The 12,722-nt window shown below is 46.7% G+C and overlaps 1 protein-coding gene across 26 annotated transcripts in view; it reads right to left on the bottom strand.

Annotated features, from left to right (window-relative positions):
* Window positions 1-12,722, bottom strand: part of TCF4 (transcription factor 4) — a 120,195-nt gene that overhangs the window by 32,510 nt on the left and 74,963 nt on the right. For 25 of the 26 annotated variants that reach the window (XM_027668612.1, XM_027668615.1, XM_027668620.1 and 22 more), the window contains 2 exons: window positions 11,042-11,171; window positions 10,515-10,564 (listed from right to left, as the gene is read on the bottom strand). In XM_027668612.1, the coding sequence (XP_027524413.1) occupies window positions 10,515-10,564; window positions 11,042-11,171 (180 nt within the window). The remainder of the gene's footprint in view (window positions 1-10,514; window positions 10,565-11,041; window positions 11,172-12,722) is intronic. The other variant, XM_027668614.1, reaches the window with a different exon arrangement.

Raw genomic sequence — 12,722 nt, 5'->3', positions numbered from 1 at the left:
CCCTTTCCCCCTCGTTTTCCCCCTTTTCCCTGTTTTTTTCCCTATTTTGTCTCTTTTTTCCCCTCTTTTTTCTCTTTTCCTTTCTTTTCCCTATTTTATACTTTTCCCCCTCTTTTCCCTATTTTATACTTTTCCCCCTCTTTTTTGCCTATTTTATCCCTTTTCCCCCTCTTTTTTTCACTTTTCCACCATTTTTCCTATTTTCCCTATTTTTCCTATTTTTCCCTATTTTATCCCCTTTTCTCCTCTTTTTTTCTCTTTTTCCCTGTTTTTTCCTCCTTTTCCCTATTTTACCCCCTTTTCCCTCATTTTATCTCTTTTTTCCTATTTTTTTCCTATTTTGTCCCCTTCCCCCTCTTTTTTCCCTTTCCATCTTTTTTCCTGTTTTTCCCTATTTTATCTCTTTCTTCCTCTTTTTTCTATTTTTCTCTTTTTTTCTCTATTTCCCCTTTTTCCTTTCCCCTTTTTTCCTCCTTTCCCCCACTTTTTCTCTTTTCCTCTTTTTCTTTCCTTTTTTCTCTCTTCTCCCCCTTTTACCTCTTTTCTCTCATTTTTTTACTCCTTTCCCCTCCTTTTCCCCTTCTTTTCCCTCTTCCCCCTCTTTTTCCTTTTTTCTCTTTTCCCTCATTTTCTGCCTTCCCCTTTTTTCTCCTTTTTCATCTTTCTCCCCAACTTTTGCTCTCCTTTTTTCCTCTTTTTCATCTCTTTTTCCCTTTTCCTATTTTTCCTCTTCCCCCCCCTTCCCTCCTCTTCCTTTTCTCTTTTCCCCTTTTCCCCCTTTCTTTTTATATTTTTCCTCTTTTCCCCTCTTTTCTCTATTTTTCTTTTCCCCCTTCTTTTAATCTTTTTTCTCTTCCCCTTCCCCCCATTTTTCTCCTGTTTTCCCTCCTTTTCTCCCCTTGTTTCCCCCCTATTTCCCCTCTCTTCCCCCCTTCGTTTTTTTCCTCTTTTTCTCTATTTTTTCCTCTTTTCCTCTTTTTCAAATCTTTTTTCCTCTATCTCCCCCTCTTTCCCCTTCCTCCTCCTATTCCTCCCCCTATTTCCCTCCTCTTCTCCCTTATCCCCCCATTCCTCCCCATTCCCCCTATATCCCCTCTTTCCCCCCTTTTTCCTCTATTTTTTTCTCTTTCCCCATTCTTTCCCTCCTTTTTCCCTTCTCCCACTCTTCCCCCCTTCCTCCCCCAGTTTCCCTCCTGTTCTCCCTTATTCCCTCCATTTTCGCCCCTATTCCCCCCATTCCCATTTCCCCCTATTCCCCCTCTTTTTCCTCTATTTTTAATCTTCTTTCCCTCTTTTTTTGCTCTTTCTCCCCCTCTTCCCCCCTTCCTCCCCCTATTTCCCTCCTCTTCCCCCCATTTCCCCCCCTCTTTTTTTCTCTTTTCCCCCTCTTTCTCCCCGCTTTCCCTCCCCTGTTGCCCCGTTGTTGCCCGCCGTGGTTCCCCCGGTTCCCGGTGTTAGTTCCCGGTGTTTTTCCCGGTGTCCCCGCGGTGGCTGTGGGGCCGGTGGCCATGTGGCCGCGGGCGCTGCTGGCTCGCTCCCAGCTTTGTGCGCAGCTGCCGCGGCCCCAGAGCCAGCGAGCCGGGCCGAGGGAAAACCGGGAACTGCCGCGGAACGCGGGATAACGGCAGGGAGACGGCCGGGGCAGAACGGCGGCGCTGCGGGAGCTCCAACGACGGCCCCCGAGGGCCCCCAAACCAGCCCTATGGTGTCCTGAAAAACAGCCCTGAGTATCCCTAAAAACAGCCCTGGGTATCTCTAAAGATTCTGAAAGTATCCCTAAGACCAGCCCTGAAGTGTCCCTAAACCCAGCCCTAAAATCCCCTAAAACTGCAGCTCCAAATGAAGCGTCTATAAAATCAACATGGGATAAACAGCCCTAAAATATCCCCAAAGCAGCCCCAAAACTCACCCTAAATCCACCCCTAAAGGAGGCCCCAAAGCAGCCCTAAAGTTTCCCTAAAAACATGGATATGGAATAAATATCTGGGAAATGAGAGAGAAGAGGAAAGGAATAGTTCCAAAAGTCAATATATCAAACCCAGCCCCAAGTATCCCTCCAAACATTCCCAAGGATCCAAACAGCCCGAAGTATCCCTAAAAACACCCCTAAAAATATCCCCAGAAAAGAAATGTCCATAACATCAAATGGAATACGGAATAAATGTCAATATGTGAAAAATATCCCTAAGAATCACCCAAAACAGCCCTAAGAATCCCTAAAAACAGTCCTAAGAATCCCTAAAAACATGGATGTAAATTCACTGTCTCTAAAATGAGGGATAATATGGAATGAACAACCCTGAAAAGTCAATATCCTAAAATACCCCCCAAAACAACAGATATAACCCTAAAAGGCAGTATCCCAAATCCATGCCTGAAGCATCCCTAAAAAACCTGGATACGAAATGAATTCCTGTAAAATGAAGGATAATATGGAATAAATAACCCTCAGAAGTCAATATCCTCCAAAATCCCTAAAATATCCCTAAAAACAGAGATATCAAATAAATATTCCCAAAAGTATTGTCATAAATATCCCTAAAAAATATATATCAATTAAAATAAAAAAAAACATGAATCAAATCCCAATATCCACAAATCCTGATATAATATCAAGGAAGGAGACTTAAAGTAAGTAAGTAAATAAATATATCCAGAGATAAATATCCCTAAAATAAATAGGGATTCATATGATCAATATCCTGGGATCCCATCCCACAAATCCTGAGCATCCCAGGGAAGGATATTGGGAAGAAGAAGGAAAAGGAGGAGGAGGAGGACAAGGACAACAAGGATCACGAATCTCCTGGAAGAGGAAATGGGTTCCTGCTTTTCCAACAAGATTTTCCAGGCAGAGACTTTGGGAAGGGCATCATCCCGGGAGCTCCTTCACTGTTTCCAACCCAGCTAAGAGCTGGGAATGGGAATGCTGTGGGAGAAACCCCCAGGGGAATAAAGCCAAGGCGAAATTCCCTATTTTTTTGTGGATAGGAGGGTGGATAACTCAGGGTATTGGAGCTTCTCCACATTGCTCCAGCCCAAGGGGGCACCCCCCAGGAATTCTGCCTGGACTGGGGGTCTGGACAGGGATTCCACGTGGGATTCACTATGGAAAAGGCCAGGAAAGTGGATTTAGGGTTCATCTGGGACATGGGATTTTGGGATGGGACGTTCCTGCTTTGTCATGGATGTTTTACCACGGCCTGGATTTGGGATTTCAGGCTTTAGGAAAACCAAATCCCACTGGAATAAAGAAAAATCCCTCTGGAATAACGTGGTGAAGCCCTGGAGGAGGCTGCCCAGGGCAGAGGTGGGACATGGAATTCCACAAGGGTTAGGATGCCAGGGATTTTAAGGATCCTCTCATTCCCACGGGCAGGGACACCTTCCACTATCCCAGGTTATTCCAACCTGGCCTCAGGCACTTCCAGGGATGGGGAATCCACAACTTTTACCCTCCCAGACAGGAATTCCTTCCCAATATTTCATTGAAACCAGTGGGAAGCCATTCCCTGTGGCCTGTCCCTCCATCCCTTGTCCCCAGTCCGTCTCCAGCTCTCCTGGAGCCCCTGTAGGCCCTGGAATTTGCTTCAAGGTCTCCCTGGATCACCCTGGATGGGCCTGGAATTCCTCTAAAACTGCTTTTCCTTGAAAAACACTTCATGGATCAGGTGAAGAAGGGAATCAACTGCTAAATCACTGATGAATCCAGTGTAGCAATTCCTGGGATTTACAGAGTCCTCAGTATTCCCTGTTCTTCCAGGGTTTATTTTTTCCTCAAGCTCCAAAAAGTCACTAATTCCATAAAACCCCACATCCCATTAAAAAACAGGGATTTCAGGCCCTCCAAGCAAGGGACAAAACCAGAGGCAAAGCCAAACCTGCTTCCAAAACATGGGGAATTCTGGGAGCTTGACTCCCAGTAACCCAAATCCCACTTTTTTGTCAGGAGCCCAAATCCAGGTTTTGATTGTGCATCTGGAAGCTGGAAGTCGTGTCCAGGTGCTGCTTCCAGGCTGGAAGCACAGACAATTCCCGGGGGCCTCGGAGCCTGAGGGTGGCTGCGGGCAGGGACGAGCGGATCAAGCCGCCTTCCCTCCCTGCTTTTTGGGATAATTCGGGCAATGTTTGGGAATATCTGGGAACACTGGGGCTGTGTCCTTGGCCGGAGGCGAGGAATCCAGCAGGAACTCAGCCGCTCCTGTGCCACCCCTGCCAAGGAAGGCCCAGATCCGCCCGGAATGCCGGGCTCTGCCCTGGCAAGGGGCAGCCGAGGTGGGGGGGGGCGGCGGAGGGGGTAGAATACCGGGATGCGCCCGCAGTGCCGGAGTTTGGTGGGAAGGGAGCGGCCGGGCAGGGGTTAACCGACATATGCTGCATAATTAGGAGATGCATTAATGATTACGGATCCTCAGCCGCTCGGCGCGGGGGCAAAATCCAGGGAAAACGGGGCGCCCGCCGCCACTTTGCCGTGCGGGGGGAGGGGGGGGATTCGGGATTCAGGCCGGGAGCGGAGGCCGGCTGGGTGTCAGCCCTTTCCAAAGGGTCGGGATCGGGAATCTTTGGGAGGCGGGCGAGGGCCGCGAGGAGCGTTCCCCACGGTGAGGAGGCAATTATGTATGCATGATTTCATCTGCAACTCATTAATATGCAAATGTATGCATATGTTAGTTACTAAATTAAAAATGCAAAGCAGCCCTTATGGTGAGGCTCCAAATTTGGGGGTTGGGGTTTTTTTTCCCCACAAACACACAACGCCAGGAAAAAAAGAAAAAAAAAAAAGGGGGAAGTTTTGGGGGGGGGGGAACCTGCGGATTCCCGGGAATCTTCAGGAGGACCTGTTGCGCGGCAATCCGACATCTCCACTCGGATCGCGGGCAGGGAGAAAAGGGGGATTAACCGGGCGGGTGGGGAGGTGAACCGGGAATGTCGGGAAGTCTTGGGAGATGGGCGCTAATTATCCCAGCAATCGCATTCCAGAGCTGGCAAAAAAAATCCTGGGATTTTGCTCGTTTTTTAATGGTTTTGGGGTGATTCCCTCTGTTCTCCATCCTCCTGGAATCACTTAGCTGCACAGGGAAACCCCCCCCTTCCCTGTTGTCACCTGAGGAGGTCGAATGTTCCAGGAATCTTCTGGAAAGGTCGGGAAATTGGAGGGTGAAGGAACTACTTGGGGGAAGGTGCTGGAAAGTGCCTTTCATTCTTTCCCAGCTGCTTTTTCCAAGGAAAACAAGGATGCAAAGGGAAGCAGGGATTTACGGGGTATCCTGAAGGATGAGCTGCAGCAGTTTCCACCACCCCGCCCTTCCCCCCCCCTCCCCCCCCCCATTAGGGTAATAAGGAGCAAAAATTCGGGATATATTGGAGATTTATCACACTGGTGGGACTGCACATTCCATGGGATCATAGAACCAGATGGCCTTGGAAGGTCCCTTCCCACCCAAGCCATTCCATGATCCCATGAACGCACCATCCCAGTTCCATCCTCCTGAATTTTCCGTGTTCCCAAGCCCAGAGAAGCTGTGGCTGCTCCATCCCTGGAATTTTCCAAGGCCAGGTTGGAGCAATCTGGGATAGTGGAGGGTGTCCCTGTCCATGGCGGGGGTGGAATGAGATGGTCCTGAAAATCCCTTCCCACCCAAACCATTCCAGGACTGTGATTCCAACCCAAACCATTCCAGGATTGTATGATTCCAACCCACTGTGATTCCAACCCAAACCATTCCACGACTATAATTCCAACCCAAACCATTCCAGGGTTTCACAATTCCTCCCTTTGAATCCATTCACTTTTCCAAGCCCTTCCTTCCTGATTCCTCGTTGCTTTAAGGATCAGGAAGGAGTATCCAATGCTCCAATTTCCCCAATATAAGAGGCAAAAGCGGAGGCTGGAAGCAGCGAAACTGCTTGGAAAACACCGACAGATCCCCCTCGTCGAGTTTTACATGGAATTTGGGAAGCGATTCCAGGTCAGGCCAGGCCTAAAGCTCCCGCTTTGCGCATCGATTCCCCCAAATGGATGGGATTTGTTCTTTTTACTGTCACGGGAAGCACATGTTCCAAGCAAGCTGTTCCCTCATCCCAAGCCTTCCCCGGCTGCCTGGGAAGGAAAAATCCCAGCACACTTTCCCCCCGGAAAGCAAGAGGTGATCATAAATATCCCTAAATAGCGTTCAACAGATCCGAGAGACATTAACACTTCCCCAATGCCAAAGGAGGCTTGGGAAAAAAATAATCGGAACAGATGCTCCGGGGTCAGCGAGGGAAACGCCTTTCCACAAAAAACACCCTCCCTGAATCCCAAATGAACCGGGAGCGCCGAGCGGCTGCAGCACCGCGGGAGCGGGGGAAGGGGACGGGGTTGGCACAGGGACAATCCCGGGAGCTGGGCCTCAGAGGGGTCTGGGAACCAAGAGGAGAGAGGGGAACAGGGAATGTCCCGTCTGCTGCCGATCCCAGGCCTGCTCCGGCTCCTGCTTCTGCTCCTGGTCCTAATCCCAGTTCTGCTCTTGGTCCCACTCCATGTCCTGCTCCTAATCCTGCTCCTGCTCCAAGTCCTGCTCCCAGTCCTGTTCCTGCTCCCGGTCCAGACCCCAGTCCTGCTCCTGGCCTGGTTCCCACTCCCAGCCCCTGCTCCTGCTCCTAATCCTCATCCTGGTTTTACTCCTGGTCCCGGGTCCCACTCCTTCTCCCAGTCCTGGTCCCAGCCTTGGTTCTGCTCCTGCTCCTAATCCTGGTCCTGGTCCTAGGGAGGCCTTGGAGGCCCTTCCAGGGCCTAAAGGGGCTCCAGGAGAAGGTGGAGAGGGACTTGGGACAAGGGATGGAGGGACAGGACACAGGGAATGCTTCCCACTGGTTTAGATGGGATATTGGGAAGGAATTCTTCTCCCTTCCAGGGATAACTCCTTCCTTAGCATCCCGCCCTCCACTCCCATCCCATGTCCAATCCCTTCTGGACAGGAAGAAAAACCTCGAGGAATCAAATAAAGGGATGAAATGAATCCATCCCTGCCCCCAGAATCCTTCCTTTCCCAAATCCATGTGGGAAGAGCCAAATCCAAGAGAGGATTGGAGTGTTTCTATATTCAATTAAGTCCTAGGGTTTCCACTTGGGAAACTAAGCTGAATTCCCACAAGAAAATCAAATTATAAATGATGTAATTAGAGAAACAAAGTGTTGGAAGCTGGATATGGAATTCCTACGGATTTCAATATTTATTCATTATATTTAATTAATATTAATTTATATCCAAGGTATTTTCTGGACCCTCATCTTAAAGAACAAACAGAATTCCTGGTTCCAAATTTCAAGGAACTTCCTTAAAAATATTGCCCTGGAGCCCCTGGGTCTGGTTTTGCAGGAATTCTGAAAGAACCTGGAATTTTTTGGACAAATCCTTCCTGAATCCTTGTGCACTTCCCACAGTTTACTGAAGAGGGAGTCTCTGTCCCAGCTAAACCAGATCCCACTAATCCCAACCAGGAAGATTCACTCCTGGATTTGAGAGAGATTTTTTGGGAGTCCAAAATACTTCAATATCCCAAAATGGGTCGATTTCCCAGGAAAATACAAATACTGGAGCATCCACATCCCATTCCAGTTGCTTTTCCATGTTGGGGATATCCCGTGCAATTCCTCAAAATCTGCCAAATAATTTTTATGGGAATTTTTGTGCCTCTTAATCCATTTTAAAACAACACCACGGAGATGCTTCCAAGTTTTCGCTCCCATTTTCCCTCCTTTCCTTGGATCTGTGTCCAGGAGGGCCTCTCTGTGCCGAGGAGGCCTCACCCATCCCACTGATCCTCAAAGACCCCTGGAGCGGGATCCCTCACCCAGGCTGGATTTTAGGGAAAGGTCCCTCACCCAGGAGCCACTTCCAAGGAGATGGTTCCATGTGAGGAGCCTCCACACCTAAGGAATTCTCCCACCCGAGGATCCCGGGACTGGGGACACTCAGGGACACTCCAGCTCCTCAGGGAGGGAACAAGGACGGAACCACGGAACAGTTCAGATTGGAAAAGACCTCCAGGATCACCCATTCCCAGCACGAATCACCTCCAGGGAATCCCAGGAAAGCAGCTCTCCAAACATCCCCCTCAGTGCTGCTCCTGGAATTCCAAGGATCCGGTCGGATGGAGAGCTGGGGTACCAGAACGACGCCATCACCTACTCAGGGTTTGCTCCCAGTGGGGGGGAAGCTGGAGTAGCTCCTTCTCCATGGATCCCTTCTCCGTGGGCCGAGCACGATGTGGGATCTGCCGGAAACCGGAATCCACCACATCCATGCCTCTGCCCACGGAGGCCCGGGAGCAGGAGGCCTTGGAATTGTAAAGGAAAAGTGTCCACAGAGAAGGACCACGGAAAACCTCTCCGAGGTGGGAGAAGCTCCACCTGGGAAGATCCAACCCTGGGAATATGCTGGATGAAGCCAATCCCAAATCCCCACCCCAGAGCACTTCGGATTCCGGCGGTGACCAGGAACATCCCACGGCATTGGAAAAGCGGGCGGGTTTTGAGGGACGCAGCCACATCCTGACCAAGTTTTGGGAATCCACACCTGGATTCCAGCTCATCCCAGCCTGGGATCACCCCCTGAAACCCCTCCTAAGAGTCTCCCCCTGTTCACCTGGAATTCCTTATTTGCCAACTGATTGTTCCCATTGTTTCATGGATTTTGTTTTCCAAACTCACCGCCGCTTCCCGATTAAAGGAGGAGCTGCTCCAGCACATTTATTCCCGTGTATCCCTGGAATTTCCACCTGCTGCTGATGTAACCCCCGATAAGTGAGGGCTATTCACCGATACTGCTCCCTGTTCCCGGCACAAATCCCATGGGAAAAGCCACATTTTAAGAGAAATCCCAGAACATTCCCACTCCACCCACTAAGGATGTCGATTCGTGTGTCCATCCTAATTAAATTCCAAATTAAAGATGTGATTCCAGGATATTGGAACCCAAAATGCCCCAAATCTCCCCATTTCCCCTTCAAAAAGTCCCTATTTCCATCATTCTGTGCTTTTATTCCCCTTCCAGGACCTACCTTTTGATCCACTTATTCCCAGAAAATGGAGTTTTGAGGGATTCCAATATTCAGGAATAGCTGGGATGGCAGATTTCCTCATGACATAATTCCAAGCATTTCAAGTGTCCAAGAAAATCGAGCCCCAAAAAGCTCCGAGGGAAAGAAATTCCAAAGGCACTTTTGGGACATGGTTTTTAATTCCAAATAATGGATGTTATTCCTTGATTGGGGGCTGTATTTGAATATTTCTATAATTTTCTATTTTAACCACTGACAATGTTTGTATTTGATCCATTGGATCAGGATTTGATTAATCCATGGGAAGAAATGTGGATGTATTTCCCTCTTTTAAATGGAATTTTATTGATTATAAAGTGATCATTAATGAAAGTAATTTAGCAACTTGATATTTATAATTTAGAGCTTTATAATTAGATATATTTTATAGATATAAACGTATTTGCCAACTGCCAATATCCAGGGATTCTGGATAAAATCACCAAATCCATGGGAGATTCATTTGTATATATTCTAATATTAATTTATTACGTATTCCCACAGATTAATTGCCACTAATAATCAGATTCAGAGCCCAGAGAATGGGATTTCTCAGGTAGGAAAGGGAAGATTTTCCCTCATGGGGGGTTTATTTGATATTGATTTGCAAATAAGATGCAAATGATTATTAATATATTTTAAAGATAACTAAAAAATTGGAATAAAAATTCAAACTTTCCAATCGAATGCAATTTTAGCCATAATTTTGGGACTGAAATGTTGGGTCATTTCTCACAAGACTTTGCTTTTCCACAGATCTGCATGGATTTGAAAGGAAAGCACTTTGGAATGGTTTCTGGGGGAAAAAACCCCACGAAGATTTCACAAAATAATCCAGAAATTGGAATTAATTGTAGAATTCTTAGCAGTGTGGAACAAAGGATTTTGTGGAGAAACCCAGCGATTTCTGGCTGGAAAATGGAAAAATTCCAGGAAAACATGACAAAACGTGCCTGTGATCATCAACAGACTGAGGGGCTCGGGGATATTCCTGAGAATTCGGGGGGAAAACCGCGATAAGGGGCTTTAATGACCCTCTGGAACACCTGGAAGGCAGCGCTTGGCACCTGGACCCCCCCACACAGCTCCCGGAGCTCTGGAATGCCGGGGCTGCCATCCTGCATCCCTCTGGAACGCCAGGGGAGTTCTCCTGCATCCTGGGGACGATTCCCAGGGAATTCCTCATTAATTCTTCCCACCGCTGATCCATCAATCAGCCCCACAAAGGGCACGTGCCCGGAGCAGGTACTGCATTCCCAGAGAGCCACATTCCCGGGGAACACATTCCTGGAGCGCCACATTCCCGGCTCCAAGCTTTCCAGGTTGAGGCTCTGGGCATTCCTTACCTTTCCCTGAGCCTCATCCCTCGGGAACAGGCTCCTTCCATCCCCCTGCTCCCAAACAAAGCCTCCGGAGCGCGCGATACTTACTGAGGACGGCAAACCCGGAGGAACTTTCCGAACTTTCTTTGTCTGAACTTCTGGAAAAAAAAGGGAGGAAAAGCTGCTTTATGAAGCAGGAATTTTTTTAGGGATCTCAGCAATTTCTCCCCCAGTCTGTTCCCAGCAGGATTTTTAGGGATTCCACTGTTTTCTGCCCCAGGATTTTGCCGGCTCGTGCCTTTCCCGCTGCAGCGAGTGACAATAATTATAAAGAACAAGCAAAGAAAGAACAAGAAATAAAGAACAAGAAATAAAGAACAAGAAATAATAAGGAATAAAGAATTCCAGGGGGAAAACGCAGGGAAATGGTTAATACTTGGGATGTGGGTGTTAAGAGTTGCAGGCTTTGCCTCAGGCTCGGGGAAAACAGGGAATTCTGAAGGCTCGGCGAGGCTGCAATAACGCCCGGGAGCGTTGCTCCGGCAGCACTTATTGTGTCCCTTCCCAACCGTCGCTCAGCTAGAGTGGGATTCCTCAGGAAGCGGCGGGAGGCCAGAGGTGCAGGGGTCACTCACCCATGGAGGAGCTGTGCAGAGGCCTCCGGCGCGGATTATTGCTGGGATACTGGTAGTACTGGGAGCCGGGCTTGGACGGGGACAGCGCTCCGGGGGTGCCGATGTCCATGTCCCCTCCCAGGAGACTTTGCTGCAAGGGATTCAAGGGAACAGGGATTTGCAGGATCCATCCGTGCGACCTCCCTCATCATTAGCTGCTCATCCCTAAAAATAACCTGGGAAGGAAACCTTCGGGAGCGGAGCAAAACGTGGGAACGGGCGGATCTTTAAAGGGGACACCACCGGAATTTCGCCCGCACCGAATGCCTGGGAAATAGGAGGAATTCGGGGCTTCAAGGAATTTCAGGGACTGTTCAGCTAGTGCTTGGAAAACTTTGGGAGCTCTGTGGGCATGTTTGGAGGGGGTTTGTAGGGAGGGAAGTGCGGGGATTTAATAATAATGTTAATAAAATTAAAATCACGGAATTCTGCTGTTTCCGTGTGGTGAAGCAGATCTATAGTCTTGGGAAAAAATTTGAGAATTAAATCTATCAGGGCTTATAATATATATAAAAATCTCTAAAATATACATAAAATACATAAAATATACCTAAAAAGCATCTAAAACGTATCTAATATGTAAGATATGCCCACTAGACAAAAATAGGTAAGAATAGATAAAAGAGATGTAAAAGAGATGTAAGGTACATCTAAAAATAGAATATCTGTAAATCTATAGAAAAGGTCTAAGATATAAAGGAAATATAGAAAAAGGAATATAAATATGGAAAATATATAAAAATATTAAAATTATGTGGTATATATAATATATGTAAATAAAAATAAATATAGAAAAGATATGAAAATCTATAAAAATATATAGTATATAAATATATATGTCTAGAATGTATATAGAAATAGATAAAATATATGTAGAATATATAAAGTATCTATTTTATATTTAAAATACATATTATATATAAAATACCTATTATATATAAAATATATATTATATATCAAATCTATATTATATATAAAATATACACCATATACAAAATATATACAGTTTATACATGATATATATAAAGTATATTTATAATATATAAAATATATATACAGCATATATTAAATATATGTAATACGTATAATATATGTCATAGATATAAAATACATGTCACATAAATATAAAAATATATAAAGTAGATATAAAATATATACGTGAAATAAAGATAAAATATAATATATATGTAAAATATATGTAAATATATATAAAATATACGTAAAATATATCCAGAATATATCTAGAATATCTATAAAATATAAACCCCCCAGTGGGCTGGACGGGAGGAACAATCAAACCAGGGAAATAGCTGGAATGTCACTAATATTTGGGAACTGGATGCAAAGTACTCCAGAATCCCCAAACCAATTAAGGCTCTGGCACGGCAGCAGCGAGGACCTCACTCCACCCACTTTATTCCCGAGAAACAACGGGATAAACTCCAAGAAACCAGGGATTTCATGATGGATTTGGAAAATACGGATTTGGGAGAGGATTCTGAGCATTCGCTTCGCTCCAGAGTTCGGGAAAACTTTCCGGGACCATCCAACCCCGGGGGGAACTTCCCGGGTGCATCCAACCCCAAGGGAAGTGCCCGGGTGCATCCAAACCCGGGATAAAGTGCCCGGGCGCATCCAAGCC

This window comes from Corapipo altera, unplaced genomic scaffold, assembly GCF_003945725.1.
Source record: "Corapipo altera isolate COAL_440 unplaced genomic scaffold, ASM394572v1 205, whole genome shotgun sequence".
Classification (NCBI taxonomy): Eukaryota; Metazoa; Chordata; class Aves; order Passeriformes; family Pipridae; genus Corapipo; species Corapipo altera.
The sequence above is the reverse complement of the archived record's forward strand: the minus strand, read 5'-3'. Positions and strand labels throughout refer to the sequence as shown.